General features: G+C 44.4%; 2 protein-coding genes and 1 long non-coding RNA gene across 11 annotated transcripts in view; 1 reads left to right on the top strand and 2 right to left on the bottom strand.

Annotated features, from left to right (window-relative positions):
* The window catches only part of CYLD (CYLD lysine 63 deubiquitinase), a 65,717-nt gene extending 57,059 nt beyond the window's left edge, over positions 1-8,658 (bottom strand). Inside the window, exons 1-3 of one of the 7 annotated variants that reach the window (XM_033218377.1) lie at positions 8,576-8,658; positions 7,871-7,950; positions 503-1,129 (exon numbers count right to left, since the gene is read on the bottom strand). In XM_033218377.1, coding sequence (XP_033074268.1) covers positions 503-1,006 — 504 coding nt within the window. In that variant the 5' untranslated portion in view covers positions 1,007-1,129; positions 7,871-7,950; positions 8,576-8,658. Of the gene's footprint in view, positions 1-502; positions 1,160-7,870; positions 7,951-8,483 lie in introns of those variants that run through there. The other 6 variants (XM_033218375.1, XM_033218372.1, XM_033218376.1 and 3 more) reach the window with 6 other exon arrangements.
* Positions 7,933-23,128, top strand: LOC117087776. The gene is made up of 2 exons (XR_004438910.1): positions 7,933-8,066; positions 22,570-23,128. It is a non-coding gene; the product is annotated as an uncharacterized LOC117087776 (long non-coding RNA).
* The window catches only part of NOD2 (nucleotide binding oligomerization domain containing 2), a 39,534-nt gene continuing 34,242 nt past the window's right edge, over positions 17,944-23,235 (bottom strand). For all 3 annotated transcript variants that reach the window (XM_033218368.1, XM_033218370.1, XM_033218367.1), the window contains 2 exons: positions 21,119-21,202; positions 17,944-19,278 (listed from right to left, as the gene is read on the bottom strand). In XM_033218368.1, coding sequence (XP_033074259.1) covers positions 19,206-19,278; positions 21,119-21,202 — 157 coding nt within the window. In that variant the 3' untranslated portion in view covers positions 17,944-19,205. The remainder of the gene's footprint in view (positions 19,279-21,118; positions 21,203-23,235) is intronic.

The raw sequence follows: 23,235 nt of genomic DNA, 5'->3' as shown, positions 1-23,235 counted from the left end.
AATTTCTAAAATATAAATGCCTGCAATAACCAGGTGAACCTCTTTGCATGTTCCTATCATAGCACATAGCTTTTTAAAACTTTCAACATCATCTTTACAGCATCGCAATTCATCATTAAAAAGTAAACAAAAAAATTAAATCAAGAAGCAAAGAAGGCATGCAATTCTATTTGCCAAGAATGTCAAAATATAATTGACATTTAAGTTCTTGAGAATGAATATTAAGCTTAGAAACATATCACAGAGTTCTTGGGTCTCTTTCCAACAGAAATAAACTCCAAGGTGATTTTCACACATATTATCAGTGACAACTATAAGCAAGTTTTGGATTATGGACTTATCTATAACATGGATTCATCAGCAAGGATGATGAATATTAAAAATTACAGAAGACTCTTGGGAAAATTGTTTTGTATTTAAAGGAGAAAAATACATATGTGCATACAAATACACATAGACACACAAACACAAACACACTATTAAAACGGTTTATCAAACTTACCAGCAATTCGACTCCAAAGAATATTCCAGAGACTGTCCTCTCTGCTAACAGAGGTCCTCTGAAGCGCACAACTCCAGGAAATTTTTCTTCCCCAGATCTCAACTGTACTTTCACAGGGCAGCCCACGTCTATTTGGAGGCCTTTACTTAGTCTGTTCCTGTTTTTAAACAGGCTGAACCTCTCCTCACAATTGGTAATTGCCAAAAGTAACTCCGTGAACTTTTCATTTATCTCTACAACATCCTTTTCATCAACAAAGAGAACTGCATGAGGTTGCTCTAGAATTTTTAATCCAATCTGATTTTTCTTGCCTTTTGCAGAAGGAATCCTTGAATGCCCCACAGAACGATCTTGAATATACTGTCCTATACTTCCCTTCGGTACTTTAAGGAGCTTTTGTGTTTGTTTGTCTGTAACGCTGCATTCTTGAAGAAGCAAATAAAAAATCCGCTCTTCCCAGTAGGGCGAAGTAACTTTTTCTTGGCTCCATAAGCCTGAACTCATTGTGATATTAACTTCAAAATACTAATTCAAAAAAAGGAAACTACTAATAACTTTGTCATAAAACCGCAAAAGATAAATTCAGTGGCAGTCCCAAAGCATGTTTTCAGCAACGTGGTGTCCATGCTGTAAAAAGAAAGGAAATCTAAATGCCTGCTGAAGAAGCAAAAATAAACTTTAGACTTCATTCTACATGACTGAAAATTAAGACTGAAGACTCTTAAAATTTTCATTTGACTGGTAAACACATACACATAAATGAAATATTTTCAAAACAAATCTAAAAGAGTTAAAGACATACAGTATATTACTTCTATCTACTGCAACTGTGCATATTTAATTAATGAAATCCAATTGTAAAGTACTTTCAAAGACAACACAATAATGTTTGCTTCCAAGACAATGAAATTTATAAAATCAGATTCTAGTAAAAACTTTTAAAGGTTACCCTTATATACATATTCTAATTTTTAAAAATTTTATTTTTATTTATTTATTTTGAGACAGGATCTCACTTTTGTTGCCCATGCTGGACTGCAGTGGCACAATCATGGTTCACTGCGGCCTCGACCTCCCAGGTTCAAGTGATCCTCCTACCTCAGCCTCCCCAGTAGCTGGTAGTATAGGCGCATATCACCACACCCAGCTAAGTTTTCTATTTTTTGTAGAGACAGGGTCTCACTATGTTGCCTAAGCTGGTCTTGAACTCCTGGGCTCAAGTAATCCTCCTGTCTTGGCCTCCCACTGCGCTGGGATTACAGTCGTAAGCCACCAGGCCTGGCCCATGTTCTGACACTAATAAACTTTTAAAAGTAGCATTTGGGGCTGGGCTCTGTGGCTCATGCCTATAAACAAATGATAGCTATGATATGGCCATATTTTGATAATGGAACATTTTACCTCTGACTAAACTTCATTTCATATATTTTGTCTGAAGATGGGCAATGCTCATCACATTAATCATAATTATCATCTAATTTCTCAAATCGCAAATATCAGATATTATAATGTGACTATATTAAAAATATTTTAAAAATCAATTTTGTAGCATCAAAACTTGTACCACAGAGCAAGAGAATATCATGATATAATTGCATTCTAATTTATTTCTATGATTTCTTTTTCAAATTTTCATTTATTTTATTTATGTATTTATTGAGACAGCATCTTGCTCTGTTACCCAAGCTTGAGTACAGTGGTGTGATGATAGCTCACTGCAGCTTCAAACTCCTCGGCTCAAGTGATCCTCCCACCCTGGCCTTCCAAGGTTCTAGGATTACAGGCATGAGCAACTGCACCTGGTCCTCATTTTAAATTTTTACAAGAATAATAATCTTTCCAATGAAGTAGCCTTATTCTCAAACCTATTTTAACTGATGGTTAAAAAACTACACTATTTCATTAATTCAAACTGAGACTTTACTTCATTATTTTAATTAATTTTCTGCTGAAAACAATAGTCCCTAGGTATCCCTGTCATAAGAATGTGGCTATCTGGTTTCCAAACACAGTACTTATTTCATCCTTCCTTGAGATAGAGGTATCCATTTCCATTATTCTGGATAACGGCTGCAATTGATAGCACTATCATATTTATTTTATTCTAGCAATTAAGAAATAAATACTCCTAAAACTAAAGAACCAAATTTTAGATTTAATCACTTAATGATCAAACAACCTGGCAAATCTATACACAGAGGAACGCTTCTTTTAGAAAGCACTGCTAGATAATGAAGTATTCCATAATGGTAACGTTTTTAAAAGTCTCTCCCTCTACAAGATAGCATGAGACATGTGGTTTAGCCAAGACAGGATACAAGTTAGGCACCCCCTTCAAACCAACCTGACTGAACTATCTGTGTAACACTCAGTGAGGGTAAAGGCAGAGGTAGCATGAAGTGGTTCTTTTTTTTCTTCTTCTTTGTGGTGTGTTTGTTTTCATTCCACTTGAGGGCACTGTCTACTTCAGCAAGAATGGTATCAATTCATATCTGCCACTTACATAAGACACCTGTGGAAACCTCTATCTTGACACCATATAAACAAAACTCCTTACAAGGGCTGCCCAAACAGCTACCCAACCCCTCAATTTGGTTCTATTCCTTTAAAGGACCAAACTGAAGTGTTGGTTCTTTTTGACCAAAATGCTTTTAACACGTCAACACTTTCCACAAGAAAATGTCCTTATTTTTTCTTGATCATTGATGTATCATTATGACTGTAAATTATTTTGCATAACTCTTGATCTGCAAGGCTGTTATTTTGTTAAAAGGCTGTACCTTATGCTTCCTGAGGTCACGAACGCTTTCTACAGATCTACTGTCTAGAGTTTTCCCTTGCAATCAGCCATTCTCTGTGGTTTCCTGCTGTATGCATTTGACTCCTTTTACGGCCTTGTTGCTTTCCAACTTACTGCTTCAAATCAGTTCTGAGAAGCCAGGTGGTGAAACATGTTTGTGTGTTTGAAAAACAAAGCAACAGTCGTGAAAAAAGGTACGCATACATTCTGAAAGGGTCTTTTGGAGCAAAGCGCACATAAGCTTTACTGAATAGAGATTTTGGTCACTTCCAGAAGGTTAAGATAGTCAAAAAGCAACATCCAAAACACTGAGCTGTGGTTTTGGTTCTCTTTAAAATGTATTCAGATTTTTTGGGCCAAAAGTTTTTTGAAAAGGGTAAAGCAATTCTATTTTGAAAAGAAATTCTTTAAAATTCCTAAGATTAATGTCTTCAAATATTACAATCAGAAACTTCCTTGAATCTTAATTATTGCTTTATACCAACAGCTTCTACTCTATTGGTCCTCTAGCTTAACTATTCATGTCACAATTTGAAATAAAAATCATTAGTGCTAATAATCTATGATTAAGACAAAACTAAATTACTATATGTGCATTAGGACACTATGTTAAATAAATTTGATTATAAGCTTGCTTTCTGAAATAATTTAAGAGAGGGAATCCACAGTAAAAATTGATGTAACTGCTAGGTTTATGAAAATGTTTTGGGTAATAAACAATAGCTTTCAAGTACCATATTTTAAAGTGAACTCTACAAGGAGCAGTAACTTTTTCCCTAACTTTCATGAGCACAAGTGGAAATGAGCTTAGACTTAGTAACACAATGGGACATGTTAGACAACTAGAACAGTCAAGCGCAAGTTATCAAATATTTCAAAAGCATTATCCAAAAATAAAGGATACAGCCTTTCCTCTTTCAGAAAGAATACATTAAGAACAGGTTTGAAACTATCTGATTAAAAATTGATTCTCTTCATTGCAACTGATAGAGAAAGTTGAATGGGAAACTTCACAGCTCGAGCCTAGAGATATACAAGGCAACAAACTGAATAATCATTAATATTCTCGGCCAGGCGCCGTGACTCACGCCTGTAATCCCAACACTTTGGGAAGCCAAGGTGGGGGAACAGCTTAAGCCCAGGAGTTCGAGACCAACCTGTGCAACATAGTGAAACTTCATCTCTACAAAAAGTACAAAAGTTAGCCAGGTGTGCCTGTAGTCCCTGATACTTGTGAGGCTGAGGTGGGAGGATGGCTTGAGCCCTGGAGGGAGGGGCTGCAGTGAGCCATGATCGCACCACTGCACTTCAGCCAGGGTGAAAAAGCAAGACCCTGTCACGTACTCTCTCACATATACACACACACTCATATATATGTGTGTGTGTGTGTGTGTGTGTATATATAGTACTCAAAATACCAGTATTACAATAAAAATATGCTAACATACATTTCTCCCCACTATAGAGGTGAATATAACGCCAACAATCTACTTTCACTGGGATGTGCACAGTAGTTAAATAGTTAAAGTCTTAGGTACCCCAAGCAGTAAACACTGACTCAACACACTATGAAGGGAAAGATCTAAATCACATTATAAATGAGTTATTTATCACCAAGAAGGTTGGTTTGTTAGTTTGGTATTTTTTATGCTTTCAGTACAAAGTTAGATAGTGAAAACTACATCATCTAGGCTAGGCACAGTGGCTCACTCCTGTAATCCCAGCACTTTGGAGGCTGAGGTGGGAGGATCCCTTAAGCCCTGGAGTTCAAGGCTTTAGTGAGCTGTGATAGCGCTACTCCAACCTGGGCGACAGAATGAGAGCCTGTCCCAAAAGGAAGAAAAAAAAAAAAGAAGATAAAATTAGCAGGGTGTGGTGGCGTGTGCCTGTGGGCCCAGCTACTTGGGAGGATGGGAGGATTGCTGGAGCCCAAGAGGTCCAGGCTGAAGTGAGCTATGATCACGTCACTGCACTCCAGCCTGGGTGACAGAGCAAGACCTTGTCTCAAAAAAAAAAAAAAAAAGGAAAGAAAGAACAACAACAACAAAAAAAAAAAAAAAAAACCATCAATCGACATTCACTCAGCTTCTGCCTTTAAGTAAAGGCCTAGGGAACAGTAAGACAACTGAAAGAAAAAGAAGCACAGCTAAATTCAAAGTCACTGTAGGGCAGGTGGGGATGAGGGGTCAGTGTGAAGGGAGAAATTTTCATTTGTATTCTGTTATTACTTTGCAGGTTGAATCACTTTGAGTGAGTATATCACAAATGACTCATCTAAATACTATCTTACTTCAGGCTGGATAACTGTGTGATTATGAATATCCTGGTAATAAATACTGAATGAAAATTACCAACGAGTTGAAACACAGTTAATATGTTTAACCCTAAAGCCATGTTGAACAGAAGGTCTTTCCTTTGAGGACACTGAAGAAGGAGAACAGTTCAGGTTCACATAGATTTGAAAACATTTCTGGTTATCTGAGCTTGTTGATGGTCTGGATTCTACGTAAAGGGGAACTTACTTGTATTAAGATAAAGTCATTAAACCAAGATGAGGGTTGGAAGGCACAAATATTTATCAATTTTCCATGAAGGCAATGGAAAGATGATCAGGAAATAAGTTTTACATGAAAATGTTAAAGATTACAATTACCACATTCCGAAAGGCAACATATACTACAAAGGAACATCAGTAGTTACAGAAAACTAACAATGGTTAACTTATCCAGAAGATAACAGTGTCTTTCTGATTCTCAAGTTATCAGGTTATATTGTTCATAAGGATCTCATAAAGACAGATCCAATTCAAGAGCTTTTTGCATCTCTTGAGATATCCTGCTTGTTCTAAAAAGGAAGCTACCGAAATTAGAATAAAAATTACAATACTTAATTCTGCCCCTAATTACAAATGGCAAAGAGGTAGGAAGGTCAGCGTGAACACCAAAGAAAGAAGACACGTGGGCCTTTTCCCAAAAGCTTCTGGATAGCTAGAATGATTACCCTTTTAAAAAAGAACACCTCTCACTAAAAGACAAAGTTGTTATATTTCTAAACAGCTAAAGAATAGGGATACAGAAATTCCGTGGCCAGAAAAAAGACTGAGTCCGTTTTAATTTTCCTCAATGACTCATTTGTGTCACAAGTACACAGTCCCTAATATAAGTGGGACTTATAAGGTCAAAAGAAAAGAAAAGCCTCTCACATCTGCATATTCCCACCGGAACAAGGAATACTGCTGCCTCTCTAGTGTTAAACCTAGCCACTCCACTGCCAAACTGTGAATTCCCCAAGTCCTTCATTTTTATATTATCCAGTGCCCACACGAGAGCCTGGCATATGCTAGGCACTGAATACGGAGAAATGAATGAAAGACTCAAGTGCTAACAGTGAAAACAAAATTGCATTTCCTCCTCCTGTTTAAGGGATTAAAACAAGAGAAAGAGAAGAGAAAAAGACTAAGGAATTGGGAGCATTTAATGAATTTTGCCTAAAACTTCACTAATTCTCTGGATAAAATGAAATCATGCTAAACCACTTCATTGTTACACATATAAGAAACAAATACAGAAAATTTCACAATTACGAAACCAAGTTGTTTTGAGGTTTATTTGAAACTAGCTTCCTAGAGCCTCACTAGCATGTAGGTACTTATAAATTCTGTTCAACCAATGGGAAAAAAAAAAAAAAACTAATTTAAGATCATAGTGTGAAAATCAGGAACAAAATACTAATAGTTCGATAAACAACGTAAGTATTCCTTTCTCTCTCCTTGTGCTGGAGACTTCCTTAAATCAAACAAACCACAGTTTAGGTATGACAGACTACAAAAATTATTGCTGCTTAATGTTAGTTGTTGCTTTATACAACAAGCCTTATCTGCTTCTCACAAAAGTTACCACCCAAAGGAAGGTTTATTTGCAAGAATACTATACAGTTTTGTAGCAGAATATTAGAGAATGTTCTGGGTGTTATCGACATTCAGAGTACATGAACTTCAATAAGAATTTCCAGCAAATCATTTTCTCCTAATACTGTTCTAGTTCAAATCCACCCACTACTCAGCGGGGAATGGCAGGCTAAATTCTTAAGGCCATTCAATCTACTTGGGGCATGAGGGGGTATGTAGAAAGCCAACAATCAAATGAACACCCTCTCAAGGCCTGGGTGCTTCTCTGAGAGCCAATGATTACAAAATGAACAATCTTATTAAGATCTCTAGTTAGCCCCAATTCAAAAGCAAGGTAGGCATGCTCCTTAGCTGAGCTAAGGATATAACTTTCCAGGAAAAACTGGGGAAAAGAAAGTGGCAGGGATGATGGGGGCTGGGAGATTGCAAGGCCACAGGCTTGGTAGCTGGAAGATGACAACTATCCTAAAACATTCAAATGCCAAGGGGTGGAAGAGAAACGAAGCCAAGTGCATGAATAACCGGCAGCTGACCCAGCTGAGTACCAAACTCAACACCATCTTCCTCAAGATTTCATGACTTCCCCCCCGCTCCCCTGCCGCTCCCCGCCCCCCCGCCCCCACCATTGTTAACATAAAAGAAAAACATAAAGAAAGAATACCTGTCACAACAGGGCGCACCTTTCAACTAAGGAACTCCAGGTGGCTGTGTAGAACCATCCTCACCCTGGAAAGGGGGAAACTGAAAGAAAAAGCAGAACACGCCATTATCGAGGCCAGAACCCCGACTGCGATTCCTGGACGGGAGCCACCAACACCCGCAAAATCGATCGCTGCATACGCCCCGCGGCGCGGACCGTAGGAATCACAGCCCCGGGCTCCGGAGGCCAACCGTGGCCGTCGGGGCCAGCCAGCGGCCTGTGCCTCAGTCTCCCCATCTGTAAACGGGGTGGGAGGCGAGGAGGGGAACAGGGTCCCGCGCGACTCCCGCCCCAAGTCCTCTCTCCTCCGAGGGTCCCGACGGTGGCGACCCCGCACGCTCCCCGGACTCGGAGCCCTCCCGGGAAGCCTCGGGGGATGGGGAAGCCCCGGGGGTGGGGAAGCCCGGGCTGACGTCAGCGTGCTCCGCACCCCACTGGCCCGGCCGGCTCAGGCCCGGGCAACTAACGGGCCGGCGCCGAGGGCCCGACGGTCGCCGCAGTGGCTCCGGACGCCCTGAGGCCGGGCGGCTGCGCCGAGGGGATCCGGCCGCCCGCCGCCCGCTCACTCACTAACCTCGGGCGGCGGGGCGTCGCCCCTCGCCCCGGCTCCCCAGCCTGCGTCCCGGGCCGGCCCCGGCGCCCCACACCCACCGCCCTAGTATTTACCTCCGACGCGCGGCCCCCGCGCAGCCGAACCTGCTACCTGGGCCCGCCCCCACCTGCCCCGCCTCCGAACCGCCCAGAGGAGAGGGAGGGAGCGGGGGCGGAGGGGGCAGACGCCGCGCTGGCCAATCGCAGGCCGAGCTTCCCTCTTGAGCGGGCCCTGATTGGGCCTCCCTGTGACAGACCTTCCTCCAATGGCTGCCGGCCCGGCGCCGGCCGAAGGGACTTTCCGCTCTGTCAAGCTCGGTGGAACCAAAGGGAAAGCGGAGGGGCGGGGCGGAGAAGCGCGGGGATGGAGGCGGGAAGCTCAAGCTGATTGGGCGAAAGGGTGTGGATGTCGCGTCACCATTGGCTGATGCCGGAGCCGGGGCGGGGCGGGGCCCTGCGCTGTCACCAGCTCCACCTCCCGTGCTCCTGCCTCAGCTGTCAAAACTGTAGACGCTTAGGTTTGGGCTGGGTTGAGAGTCCAGATGAAGGTTAGGAATAGGATTCCGGGATGCCGTGAGAGAGCAAAGCTTTAGAATCAGAACTCAGTTTGAATCTTTGGCGCTTTCATTCAGTGGCTGCGTGACCTGGGGAAGTCACAACCACGCTGTGCCTCAATGTCCTCATCTGTAAAATGGAGATCATAGTATCGGTTGTCTTACAGGATTGTGGCAAAATACTGAGTTAAAGTTTCTGGCACGCAGTACTAACTCAGGAAAGGTTCATCTCTTCCTCCCTGGCAGATTCAGCCTGGGACGCTTGCTGTTTCCGAACCTCTGTTGCCACCTATCCCAGTTAGGAGGGAATTTTCCCAAGGATGGTGAAGAAGGGATTTCCACACGCCGCCTCACTCAGCCCTGCACCCCTGGCCACCAGCCAGGACTTAGGGTGTAGTTAAGGATCTTTCAATTAGAAGGGAGGCTTCTGATTCCCAAAAGTACTCAAAATATTTAAGGAAGTGCTTTTTATAATCAGTCCCAGAGCCTTGCTGCACTGGATACTCCTGTTAATTAATTTCTTCTCCTTTGACATTTTAAGTGCTAATTATAGGAGAAGGTGATTAACACTGAGAAAGGAGGAGGGGTGTGTGTGTGTGCGCGTGTATGTGTGTGTGTTTAACCATGACACAAATTTCCCCCAGTGGAAAGTAACATGTTTCTGGAGATCCAGGGAATTTAAACCAATGAATACATAAAAGTAGTCACATGAGTGATGAGTAACAGTAGCAGTAGACAGGCCACCACTCTTCCCTGCCATAGTCATCCAAAATGAAATGAGCATCTTTTGAAAACCTAAGCCTCTTTCTACTCCTGTCCCTCTTTTGTCACCTCTGTCTTCCTGTTTTCCAAGCTTCATGACCACACTGCCGAAGGAAGCCATAAGTTGTAAATCAACAGGCCTGGCTTGTGTGGCCTTAGGCAACACCGTTCTCCTCTACATCTTTTTTCTCCAATAAAGCTGGAAGGACTCAGAGGTCACAGTCTAACTGTCTGGAAGAAAATTTCAGCTGAAATTTGGTTTTGCCTAACCCATACAATAAGAAGGAGGAAAGAGAAAAGAATGTAAAGGAGAGAGATTTGCAGTCCTTTTAGGCAAGGCAAACATTCTCATGTTACCACTGGGACCACTTCTCTTATCTGCATGATCTACATCCACTGGTCCCTTAAGGCGTTCAAGTTTGCCACTCTGGACTGGAATATTTTCATGTCCCTTCTTTTTGTTTTTGTTGTTGTTGCTGCTAGGGTTTTTTGTTTGTTTGTTTGTTTGTTTTGAAACAGAGTCTTGCTCTGTTGCCTAGGCTGGAGGGCAGTGGCGGGATCTCAGCTCACTGCAACCTCCGCCTCCCAGGTTCAAGAGATTCTCCTGCCTCAGCTTCCCAAGTAGCTGGGATTACAGGCGCCTGCCACCATGCCCAGCTAATTTTTGTATTTTTAGTAGAGACGGGGTTTCACCATATTGGCCAGGCTGGCCTCAAACTCCTGACCTCAAGTGATCTGCCTGCCTCAGCCTCCCAAAGTGCTGGGATTACAGGCATGAGCCAACGTGCCCGGCCCATTTTTGTGTCCTTTCTGTTGATGGCATTTGGTGCTGCTGAGGTCTCTACTTCCACAGGGCTTTCTTCCCGAGGGTCTGTCCTGTCATATGTTCACTGACTCAGTGCCAGGGCCTGACAACATCTAAGGGATCTTCATCCAAGTCAAGCCCGACAAATAGGGCTTATCTCAATTATCGTTTCCTATCAATTGGGAATGGCTGCCTAGAACATTGCGTTAAAGCTAATTCTGAACTTGTATTCAGGCTCACAGGGAAGAGAGATGTCTGCCAGGGGATGAGATGGGGAGATAGTGTCATGGTGCTATTATTTGCAGTCTTTGGTAAACCAGCCTCTCACTTTACAGATGGGAGATGAAGGCCCGAAGACGGTAAATTACTAGCCCCCTGTCACTCAGGAGATGGGCCGAGACCCTGATTCCAAGCCAAGGCTCTTTCCACCTCTGTTAAAAATGGATTCCCCAACTGAAATGCTCATCCTCTCTGCCTTCCAAATCCTCCCTTCATGGAGGACCTAGTCAAAATCCTTTACAGACATGTCTTCGCAGAGGCTCCAGCCCTCACTAATGACCTCTCTCAATCCACCACCCCACAGCCTCTTCCATCCAACCTGGTCCTGGGTTCATGGAACTAGCAGTTGAGTTATTGAGCAGGTACCAGGAAACAGCAGTGTACAAGAGAGATACCACCCTCCCTCTGGCAAAAAAAAAGGCAAACTAAAATACTCATTAGATGATCACTTACTTAACTAAAGCTGTGGTAAGCCTCAGAAGAAGAATCTCTCTGAGCATGCCTAAAGGGAGGTTGGCCACTCAGGGAAGCCCTGTTTGAGGAAGTCACCTTTGAGATGAGATGGGAAAGATAACTGGCAGGCAGGAGTGAGGGGGAACACTCCAGAAAGAGGGAATAGGAAAGTGCATGACCTGTTGAAGAAACTGGAAGAGGCAGAGCACAGACAATGAGGGCACAAAAGGGCCTTGGGAGCCAAGGATAGGGGTTGTTCTCCATCCCAAGAGTAATGGGAAGCTTTTGAAGGGTTTTGCAGGGAACATAACGCTGATTTTTTGGTTTTTGTTTGAGATGGGGTCTCACTCTGTTGCCCAGGCTAGAGTACAGTGGCACAATCATAGCTCACTGCAGCCCCGTCTCTTGGGCTCAAGTGATCCTCCCACCTCAGTCTCCCAAGTAGCTGAGACTACAGGTACACACCACCATGCCCAGCTAACTTTTCTCTTTTGAGTAGAGATGAGGGTCTGACCATGTTGCCCAGGCTGGTCTTGAACTCCTGGCTTCAAGAGATCCTGCTGCCTTGGCCTCCCAAAGTGCTGGGATTACAGGCATGAGCCACTGTGCCTGACCTAACACTGATACTAAGCTGTCTCATGTCGTTCTGTCATTGCACACAGCAGGAACCTAACATAAAACTATTGAATTGAATGGAGCTTTCCCCACGGAGGATGGTAAGCTCCAGGTAGCCTGGTAGGGGCATGGGACATAGGGTAACATATGGTCAGGACTCAAGGGAACCTGCTCAGTGGCACCAGTCATGGTTATTGACTAGACTCTGCTCCATGCTTCCCAGTGCCTACCACAGGGTACCTCCTACTTGCATTCTCTCCAAATTTGATGTCTCTTTTATATCCTACCACCTTCTCAGCATCTCCACTCAACACAGCCAGAAGCGAACTCCTGATATTCCCCACCAGCACCCCCTGCAATCCCTCTGCACTCCCCATCTTAGTAAATGGCAACTCCCAGATGTCCATCCAACCTCCCGTGGTTCTAGCCATTTCCCACCAATCCTGTGAATATGGGCATTCAGAATGAACACTGGGCCAAGGGGCTAACTGGACCAGGTATCCACACAAGCAAGGATACGTCACAGGCGCTTTCTCCATGGTAGCCCAGCACAGTGTTTTGATCCATGGATGATGGGTTGAGGTCTTCCATCTCTGAGATGTGCTTATCTCTCAGGCAAGGGAAATTCCAAGTGCGACTGAACATTCTGTCTGAGGACTTTTACTCTGACCACCTAAAAGCTCTTTTTGATAAGATAAAGGGGATTACTTTAATCATCTTTAAACTAATCCAGCTGAACTATAAATCCATGCTGTCCCATTTGAGCTATTTGCTGGTATCAATGACAAATAATTTCTATGTTTGATTTTTAAAACACACACACAAAGCTCTTTATTAAAGGGAACTCTCTGCTACATCTGGATCCCATTTTGGGCAGTTGATGCATTAGGGATTGTTCCATGTCCCAGGGAATCTTCCTCCTTTAGGAAGGAGACACAAACGATGTCAGAAAAAGGGTGACTCTTTTTTTTTTTTTTTTTTCTTTTGAGACAGAGTCTTGCTCTGTCGCCCAGGCTGGAGTGCAGTGGTGCAATCTCGGCTCACTGCAAGCTCTGCCTCCCAGGTTCACGCCATTCTCCTGCCTCAGCCTCTTGAGTAGCTGGGACTACAGGCACCCGCCACCATACTCGGCTAATTTTTTGTATTTTTTAGTAGAGACGAGGTTTCACCGTGTTAGCCAGGATGGTCTCGATCTCCTGACATCAGCCTCCCAAAGTGCTAGGATTACAGGTGTGAGCCACCGTGCCCGGCCAGGGTGACTCATTCTTATAAGCTGCCCCAACTTCTATTTTCTGCCCCCTTTAATAAAGAAAGTGGATCCTTCCTTCATTCAACAAATACGTATTGAGCACCTACTATGTGCTAGGCACCTTTGTAGACTCTGAGGACACTGCAGTGAGCCTGGTTCCTGTTCTCCAGAAGCTGACATTCTAGGGGAAGGGAAAACTGACCACGTGTCAGGTAGTTCATGCACAGAAGACAATACAAAGGAGGGTAGGCAGTGATTGGAAACTGCTATTTAAGTAGATTGTTCAGGGAAGGACTACCTCATGTCGGTGGCATTTGAACTAAGACCCGAAGGCAATGAAGAAGCCAACCACACTACCGTCTCAGGGAACAGTGTTCTCATAGGAGGGGACAGACGAGTGCAAACGTCTGGAAGCAGCAATGTGCCTGGTGTCCTCAGCAATGTGCCTGGTATGCTCAGGGAACAGCAAAGAAGCCAGTGAGGTTGGAGCCCAGAGAAGAGGTGTGAGTGGCAAACGGGAGGCCAGAGAGGACACAGGCGGTCCAAGTCAGATGAGACCTTGACTTTTACCCTGCACCAGACAAGAAGTCCGGGAGGGTTTACATCAGAGCAGTGGCTGATCTGACTTATGTTTTAATAGGTTCACGCCTCAGGTCAAAGGCAGTAACAGGGAGACTGATGGAGTAACCCAGGCAAGGATGGATCCCAAAGGGAACCCCTTGTTTCCTGGGGGTGGAGGCAGAGGAGGAGAGAGGGAGGGATGCAAGGGGGTGTGGAACTGAAGATATCAAGAGATAAGTTGTTATAAAGCAGAAAGAGATGTAGCACTCCTGAAAAGAAGCATTTTCAGGGTGAGTGATCAGGGGAGTGGTGATGCTTAGGGGACTGGATCTGTGGATTGTTCAGGAAATAATAATAGGTTGTGATTAAATTTAGAGGGAAAAAAAACTGTCCAAGGGAAGCCAATCAAAGAGCCTGGATTGCCAGTCTTCCCTGCTGTGATCTCCACCTGTGATTCTCCAGGGCAAATGTCCTTTATGACCTTACAGTTCACCTGGAACCCTCCACCCAGGGCCTGAGGCAGCTCATTCTCTTGTGCCCAGGCACTGCCAGGCATTGCCCTGAGTACTGGGCGCCTCACACACTGGGCTGGACCACTCACCCGAGTGAAGAAGGAGGCTTGAAGCTGTCCTGGTACAATAATGGAATGAAGGGTTAGTCTCAGCTCAGCCGCTTGGAATATGACTCTACCTCTCACCTTTCTGTGGGATGTATTCATTTCAGCTTTTTGTTTGGTGCTATGGGGAGGGAAGGGCCCTCAGATTGGCATCCTTTTTCTTCCAGGATGGTGGTGAATATGATGAAAGTCTGAGGCTGTTTTTAAAATTCTGCTCTAATACCTTGTTTTTCTGTGCATGAGAATTATGTATTCTTGGCTGCAAAACTGGAATCTGTCTGCTCGTGGATAAACTTCTGGCCATGAGCATGTACCTTTCAGGTAACTTTCCTATCAGAGAAGCTTACAATCAAGAATCCTACTTCCCTAGTTCCCTACACTGGCCCAGGAGGCTTTTGGTGGAATCCGCTGGATTTCTGAAAATTAGGGAATTTCTCCTACTCTGAACTCTACCAGGAATCACATACCATCTCAGTACCATCTTACCTAGGCCCTCTTGACCTCTTCTTTATCCATAATCTCTTTCTAGCTCATGTCATCCAGACTCAAGGGCCCCATTCTCAGTTTGACACTAAGGACGCCCACGCTGTTACCTCTGGCTGTGACCTTTCCCATGAGCTCCAAATTCACACCATCTTTTGACGTCTCCACTTAACTTCTCCATTTCAGTGTCTCAAACTTGACAATTCAAAACAGAACTCCCTCCCACTTCCAAACTGGTTTCCTACCCAACTTTCCCAGGCCCCCAGTTTCTCAAGTCAGAATTCTATGAGTCATCCTTGATGTCTGCCATTCCCTCATCCCTCCCATCCAACCCATTCGTAGGCTCTTGGGAATCTACCTCCAGAATGTCTCTGGAATCCATCCGCTTCTCTCCACCTCCACTGCCAACCGCCTCTCACCTGCAATAGCTCTGAGGCAGCCTCCCCACTTCTTCTGCCTCCCATGCCCACCCCTACATATTCCTGTCCCATCTCCACCCAGGAGCAAAGAAGGTCTTCCTTAACTGTAAATTGGTTCACATCTCCCCTGCTTAGAACTTTCCAAGGCCTTGATGTTATTCCAAGATCAAGACCAAATTCTTGACTGTGGCCAGTGACACCTTTCCTGAACTGGACCTACCTACCTCTGCAAACCCATCTAGTGACACCTTTCCCTTAGCTTGCCTCCAACATAGTGTATTAGTTTCCTATGGCTGCTGCAGGAAATGACACAAATTATTTCCTTATAGTCCTGGAGCCCAGAAGTCCAAAATGGGCTGGAGCCAAGGCAGGCAGGGCTATGCTCCTTGCAGAGGTTCTAGGGGATAATCTATTTCCTGGTCTTCTTCAGCTTCTAGAGTTGCAATCCTTGGCTCATGGCACCTTCCTCCACCTTCAAAGCCAGGAGTGTAGCATCTTACTTGGTGATCACATTGCTTTCTTCTCTGGTGTCATATTTCCCTTTGCTTTACATTGTCCTTTAAATTTCTCTTATAAGGAAACTGCGATTGCATTTAAGGCCCATCCAGGTAACCCAGGATAATCTTCCCATCTCAAGACCCTTAACTGAATCCCACCTCCAAAGTCCCTTTTGCCATGTAAGGCAACATTCCCAGGGTCCCGGGAATTAGAATCTACGTATCTTTGGGAGTGACTATTGAGCCTACCATGCATACCAGGCTCCTTCACCCACCAGGGTCTTTGTACTGCTTGTCCCCCCATGACTAGAATGCTCCCTTCTTCCCTCTCACTCTTTGCTTGGCCATATCTTTCTCATTCTTGGGGACACAGCTTACCTGGCACCTCCTCAGACAACCTGTCTCGGACCAGCCCCTCAACAGCCTGAAGACTTTTTTTTTTTTTTTGATACAGAGTCTTGCTCTGTTGCCCAGGCTAGAGTGCAGTAGTGTGATCTCAGCTCACTGCAACCTCTGCCTCCCGGGGTCAAGCAGTTATCCTACTTCAGCCTCCCAAGTACCTGGACTATAGGCACCTGCTACCATGTCCGGCTAATTTTTGTATTTTTAGTAGAGATGGGTTTTCACCATGTTGGCCAGGCTGGTCTCAAACTTCCAACTTCAAGTGATCTGCCCGCCTCGGCTTCCCAAAGTGCTGAGATTACAGGCATGAGCCACAGTGCCTGGCTGAAGACTTTTTCATGTCTTTTTCAACTGACTTGTTTTCTGCCTGCCTCTCCCTCTACCCTCACCTAAGCACCTTGAGGACCATGTCTGTTTTGTCCATCCACTGGTCGTCCTTATATAACTGGTTAATAAATCATTGCTGAATTAATGAATTAATTAATTTATGACAGTCTCGCTCTGTCGCCCAGGCTGGAGTGCAGTGGCATGATCTCAGCTCACTGCAACCTTCTCCTCCAAGATTCAAGCGATTCTCCTGCCTCAGATTCCCAAGTAGCTGGGATTACAGGCATGCGCTGCCACACCCAGCTAACTTATTTTTTTCTTCTTCTATTTTTAGTAGAGACAGGGTTTCGCCATGTTGGCCAGGCTGGTCTTGAACTCCTGACCTCAAGTGATCCACTTGCCTCAGCCTCCCAAAGTGCTGAGATTACAGGGTTGAGCCACCATGCCTGGCCTCATTGCTGAATGAATTTAAAGATGACAAATTGACAACCCAATATAGTGCTATGCAAATGGACTGCTGTGGGTTCATCTCAGTGAAAGGAGACTCATCACTACCTTCCTCCTGATCTGCTATATTAGAAACAATGGTCTGGGCAGAACACGGCACCAATCACAAAGAAAACCCACCGACACATTCCCACGCAGGGTCCAGGGAGATGCCGCAACACCGAGCGAGCCAGACACGCACAAATGCAATCGCAGTTTCCTTATAAGAGAAATTTAAAGAGAAATTTCAAGGAAGTAGCATTTCACCTTGCTGGGCGACCACCTGATCCCTTGCCCATTAAACGTAGCTAAGCATTATTTTAACACAAGGCCTGCTTGAGAGGCTGCTCACTGTGGAGAGCCAGCCGTAGGTAAACCTTCTCCATCTTTCTCCTGTTAAAGACTCCTGGTGCCACTTTGAGGGAATGCAGGGCAGCCAAGGGGCCTTTTCACATGTGTTGCAGCGTTTTAGGCTGGGTACGGGGAGGCTCGTGCACAGCTGAAAACTCCACGGGGTTAAATTTTTCTAAACTGAAGCCAAAAGTGTTTTGATTGCCTGGCTATTTTCTAAGAATTGCTTTTGCCTTAAGCTATACAAGATTGGGTTGAAAATATCATTTCCACCCCCTTCAAGTAGAAAATTGTGCTTGAAAATTTGATAAGCTTTAGGAATATTTTTATTTTGTATTTTATTTATTTATTCGAGACGGAGTTCCACTCTTGTTGCCCAGGCTGGAGGGCAGTGGTGTGATCTCGGCTCACTGCAACCTCTGCTATTTTTAGTAGAGACGGGGTTTCTCCATGTTGGTCAGGCTGGTCTCAAACCCCCGACCTCAGGTGATCCGCCCACCTCCGCCTCCCAAAGTGATAGGATTACAGTAGTGAGACACTGTGCCTGGCCAGAATATTTTTAAATGTTTGGTCACAAGGAAGATGGCTGTTTTGACTCAATACTTTATTCCCCTCTGATTATTTACAGCATAAAGTTCACGGCCATGTTGTCTATAAAAGTATAAACTTAAGACAATAAAACAAAGTGATTTATAAATATTAACCAGTTTTCACACATCTTAATGTTTAAAATAATAACATTTGCACAGCATCTGACAATTTACAAAGGCTTCAACATGTATCATTTTGAATAATCCAGGAAGACCTTTGCTTAGAAGGAAGGGCCTAATTTTTTTCCTGTAAGCTTTCAATCCATAACTGTACATCCTAAGGCATTCTAGCACAAATGAAATGGAACTGCCTCTTGTGAGTCTATTTCAGAAGTCTGTCGTCAGAGTTCAGTTCACAGGCATCAACCAGAAACCTAGTGAGGCCGTTTGAAATTCTGGCCCAGATTAATTTTTTAAAGCTGCATTTGGAGCTTTTTAAAGTGGAGCTGTTTCCAAAGGCTTAACTGAAGAGTAATTGATTTCACTGGAAATAAAAGTCCACGTGTGATCCCAGCTGGAGTGTGGTCATATTTTTCTTGCAAACCTAGAATGTCTTGGGGGAACAAACGGCTGTCATGTGTCCCCTTCCAAAAATGTCTTAAACACCGGAAAGGAGGGCAGGCTAAGGTGTAGCCCTTCCCACCCTGGGTGCCAGGGTTGGGGGTGCTGTAAGTGAAATGTCAACGCTGAGGTCACTAATATTCTGAATCTCAGCCTCAGAGGAAGAAATGTGTGCAGGAGTCCAGGAGGAGGGAAGGAACCAGAGATGGGGAATGGCCTGGATGGATGAGTTGAGACATGGAGAAAGTTGCTTCCTGAATTGTGTTCTGTGTACTCCTCTTCATCAGAGCAGTGGGAAGGGGTCTTTTGTGATAGTCCAGGCCTCTCCACCAACAGGCACTCAGTTCACAAGCACATCCATGGGCCCCACTGACCCACGTGGAAGCCTGGGAGGATCAGTAGAGGCCAGCCCCATACCATGGAGGAGGGGCTGGCCCTCTTGTACATCCTGGGATTGAATCTTGGGAAGAAGTCGATGGCAAAAGTAGCCTTGGGAAAAGTCTATCCTGGGAGGCATTGATGCTCCCTCCTCTGCCAGAATAAAGGTGACCTATGGTGTTCCCAGAAAACAAGCTCAGCCTTAGGCAGGACAGGGCTCATTTTGAAGAGGCTGCCAACAGATGTCACCCAGCCTCTGGGGCCCAAACTCACAGCTTGCTCACAAACAAACTGAGATGAACATCCTCCCAGAGACTTCAAAGCAAGAGTCTGGTGTCCCTGCAGCCAAGCTTGTCAGCCTCCTCCAGAGAGAAAGTGTTCCCTCGGAGCCTAAAGGAGATCAAGTGAACAGAGGTTTGAGTGAGGACAAAATTAGAGCAGGGCTTTCAAACAAAAGCCTCCACTTTTTAAACCCATGCCTGGGATGGGCTGACCCTCTGGCCCAGCTGCAGTGCTTCTTGCAGGGAAGTCAGGGCCGTTTTTACCCTCGGTCAACCAGGGCAGCTCATGAAGCATTCTGAACAAGGCTCCATGACTCTGCAGAGAGAGAGAGAGAGAGTCCACAACACTGCACCCAGCCAGCCACAGACTCCCCAAGGCCAGTGATTCTTTTTAAGGCAACAAGGGAATCTGTCAAGAATGCAATGAGCAAACCCTGGTGCCCTCCCAAGTTCCATCAACAGGCAGCAAATAGCATCAGATCCCTTAAAATATCAACCTGATGTTGGCTGGTGCCCAGGACACAGAATGTAATGTTTCTTAGGACTGTGCAATGGTTTCAAAAACAAAGAAACAGAAAACCTACACTCTGCCCAGAACCTGATGATGTCATAGGCCACAGAAATGTCACAATCCTACAGAAGGAAAAATCTCTCCATCACAGCATAGATTTTTGAAGTCACTTTTAAATTTTTTATTATCTTAAGAGACGGGATCTAATTCTGTCGCCTGTGCGGTGACGCAATCATGGCCCACTGCAGCTTTGAACTCCTGGGTTCAAGGGATCCATCCATCCCAACCTCCCGAGTAGCTACGAACTACACCGCACCCAGCTGAATTTTTTATTTTTTAAGAGAAGAGGTCTGATGTCGAACTTCTGGCCTCAAGTGATCCTCCTGCCTCAGCCACCCAAAGGGCTGGGATTACAGGTGTGAGCTGCCACGCCCAGCAAAGCTTTTGTTTTTAACTTCATCATTTGATATCTGCATTTGCTGCAGCCTTGTATGCTTTTTGAAAGAAGACAAGGCCTGCCTATTTAAAGCAGGGGTGACCACACGCTTACGGGCATGAGTTGCCAAAGGGTCCTGGTCTAAGGCAATAGGCTTGGTGGATCTGTAGTCAGCCAGAGTAGGTTTGCCCATCTGAGAAGACTTAGCCCTTCTTGTACTCTGGTTAACTACTGGAATCATGAATGGGCATCCAGAGTTCCCAGCTCTTTTGAGAAAACCCTGAGATACAGATTTTTTTATAGGAAATGTCCTGGCTTTTAAATATTAGTCTCTAGCCCAGTGCCTGGAACATACATAGTAACATTCACTGATAGCACATTAGGCCAGGAAAAACCTTTACTTACTGTCTGAGAAATAGATCCCTGGAAATAAGAACAAATCTTTGAAGCTGTGGCTCAGCAGAGAGAAAGTCCACAACACTGGACCCAGCTGCCCAGACTCCCAGGGCCATTCTTTTTAAGGCAACGAAAGAATCTGTCAAGAATGCAATTCTTGCTTTTTTCAAATACATGAAGGACTATGGCTTTCTTATAGAGAATTGGATACACTGTGCAACCTGCTCCTAACCTGTGTAACCTCCATTCAGAACCGCAGAAGGTCTGATCCAATATCTTTGACCTGTGAAGGCAGATGCAGTTCCCAGCAGGACAGGAGCTGACTTTTCTTTTCATTCTTCAACCACATCCCCATTCCTACACTATCTCATAGAACAAACAAGTTGCTGAATAAATAGTCAAGGTTTAAAAATGAAATCATTGCTTCCTACTTAAAGATGTAAAGACTTCTTAGACAGAGAACCAGATCCCTCACATGCAGAATCATTCTCCCTGAATGTGAGAATCAGAAGGATTCTCGAAATTTTCCTCTCTCCCACCACCCCATTTTACAGACAGAAAAACTGAGGCTTGGAGAGCTAAAGCAGGCCTGCCCAGGGGCCTTACCAGACTTCCAGGATGGTGTCATTCCTTTCGAGGGCCTGCAGGAGGGCTTCTGCCCCTAGGTAGGTGATGCAGTTATTGGACAACCTGGAGAAGAAAATAGAATGGTGAGCTTCAAAGATTCTTGGTTTTCCTCTTGAAACTGTCCAGTTAAAGAGACTTCAGGAGTTAGCCAGCCCACTGAAGCCCACCTGTCCCCTAGACACCTCCCACTCATGTCTGAGATTCCCAATGAGCTCATCAGCGAAGGCTCAGTACCGTCAGTGAAATGTACCCATCTCTCTTCCATTCTCTAGATGAGTTTATCAAATTAAGTAGCCACTCCCTTAGTATAGTAGTTAAGTACCTGAATTTTAGTGCTAGATGTCCTGGGTTTAAATCCCACCTATACCACTTCTTTTTTGATCTCGAGCAAATTAGTTCTAATTTCCTCATTGGCAAAATGGGCCTAAAAGAGTGCCTGTGTCATCAAGCATAAGAATCTAATGATGGGTGTAAGCAGGCTCCTGTTCACATCCACCATCCATCTCCTTGTGGCATGGGTCCCGGGCCATTAAGTCAGCCACCAGTCCCTGCATTACCTCCCCACACTCTGCTTGCTGGGAAGACCCACCACTCTCTGCAAACCTAAAACACTTGCACAGTACTCGATATGGTTTTGCTGTGTCCCCACCCAAATCTCATCTTGAATTCCCACATGTTGTGGGAGGGAGCCAGTGGAAGGTAATTGAATTCCATCCTGTTCTCATTATAGTAAATAAGTCTCATGAGATCTGATGGTTTTAAAAAGGGGAGTTTCCCTGAACAAGTCCTCTTCTCCTGTCTGCCGCCATGTAAGACGTGCCTTTCACCTTCTGCCATGATTGTGAGACCTCCCCAGCCACATGGAACTGTGAGTCCAATAAAACTCTTTCTTTCAAAAAGTGCCCAGTCTTGGGTATATCTTTATCATCAGCATGAAAATGGACTAATACAGTACTTAATTGATAGAAAATAACCAATGAGCAGTAATATTTCCATTTTTAGGGGGGTCTTTGAGGGCACAGATGCAGAGATTAGAGAACATATGCGGTAGCTGACAACAGGGAGGGGAGACAGGATAGGGCCAGGGACAGTAACAGAGGAGTCATGTGTCTCCCATGTTGCTCTTTTGCGTATAGCTTTGCCTTCCGATAATGTCCACTCCAGGTCTTCCCCCTTTCCCACAATTTTAGGAACGTCTTACAAGTTGACCCTAAGGCAGTGCTAATCATAATTGCCAGTATTTGTTGAGCTTCTATTAGGCTAGTATAAACATAATTGCAGTTTTTGCACTGTTGAAATTTGCCATTTGATATTGGCATACATTCTTAAATAAATGTGGTTATGTTATACATCATTTTAATGCACAATTCTCACTTTAAGATTTTTTGCTAATGACTTAATACTTTCTGTTTATTTTATATTTATTTTAGACTATGAAAATGATGTTAGACAAAAAGTAAATTCAAGCAATTTTCTTATTCCAATTCAAAATGAGTTGTAAAGCAGCAGAGACAACTCACAACATCAACAACGCATTTGGCCTAGGAACTGCTAGCGAACGTACAGTGCAGTGGTGGTTCAAGAAGTTTTGCAAAGGAGACGAGAGCCTGGAAGATAAGGAGTGTGCTGGCAGGCCATCGGAAGTTGACAATAACCAATTGAGAGCAATCATCAAAGCTGATCTTCTTACAACCACTTGAGAACTCAACATCGACCATTCCATGGTCGTTCAGCATTTGAAGCAAATTGGAAACGTGAAAAAGCTCGATAAGTGGGTGCCTCATGAGCTGAGTGAAAACCAAGAAAATCATCATTTTGAAGTGTCATCTTCTCTTTTTCTACACAACAACAGTGAACCATTTCTTGATCCGATTGTGACATGCAATGAAAAGTGGATTTTATACAACTGGCAAGGACTAGCTCAGTGGTTGGACCAAGAAGACCCTCCAAAGCACTTCCCAAAGCCAAACTTGTGCCAAAAAAAAAAAAGGTCATGGTCACCGGTGGTCTGCTGCTGGTCTGATCCCCTACAGCTTTCTGAATCCTGGCGAAACCATTACATCTGAGAAGTATGCTCGTCAAGTCAATGAGATGCA

This window comes from Trachypithecus francoisi, unplaced genomic scaffold (assembly GCF_009764315.1).
Source record: "Trachypithecus francoisi isolate TF-2019V2 unplaced genomic scaffold, Tfra_2.0 Lachesis_group10, whole genome shotgun sequence".
NCBI classification, from domain to species: domain Eukaryota; kingdom Metazoa; phylum Chordata; class Mammalia; order Primates; family Cercopithecidae; genus Trachypithecus; species Trachypithecus francoisi.
The sequence above is the reverse complement of the archived record's forward strand: the minus strand, read 5'-3'. Positions and strand labels throughout refer to the sequence as shown.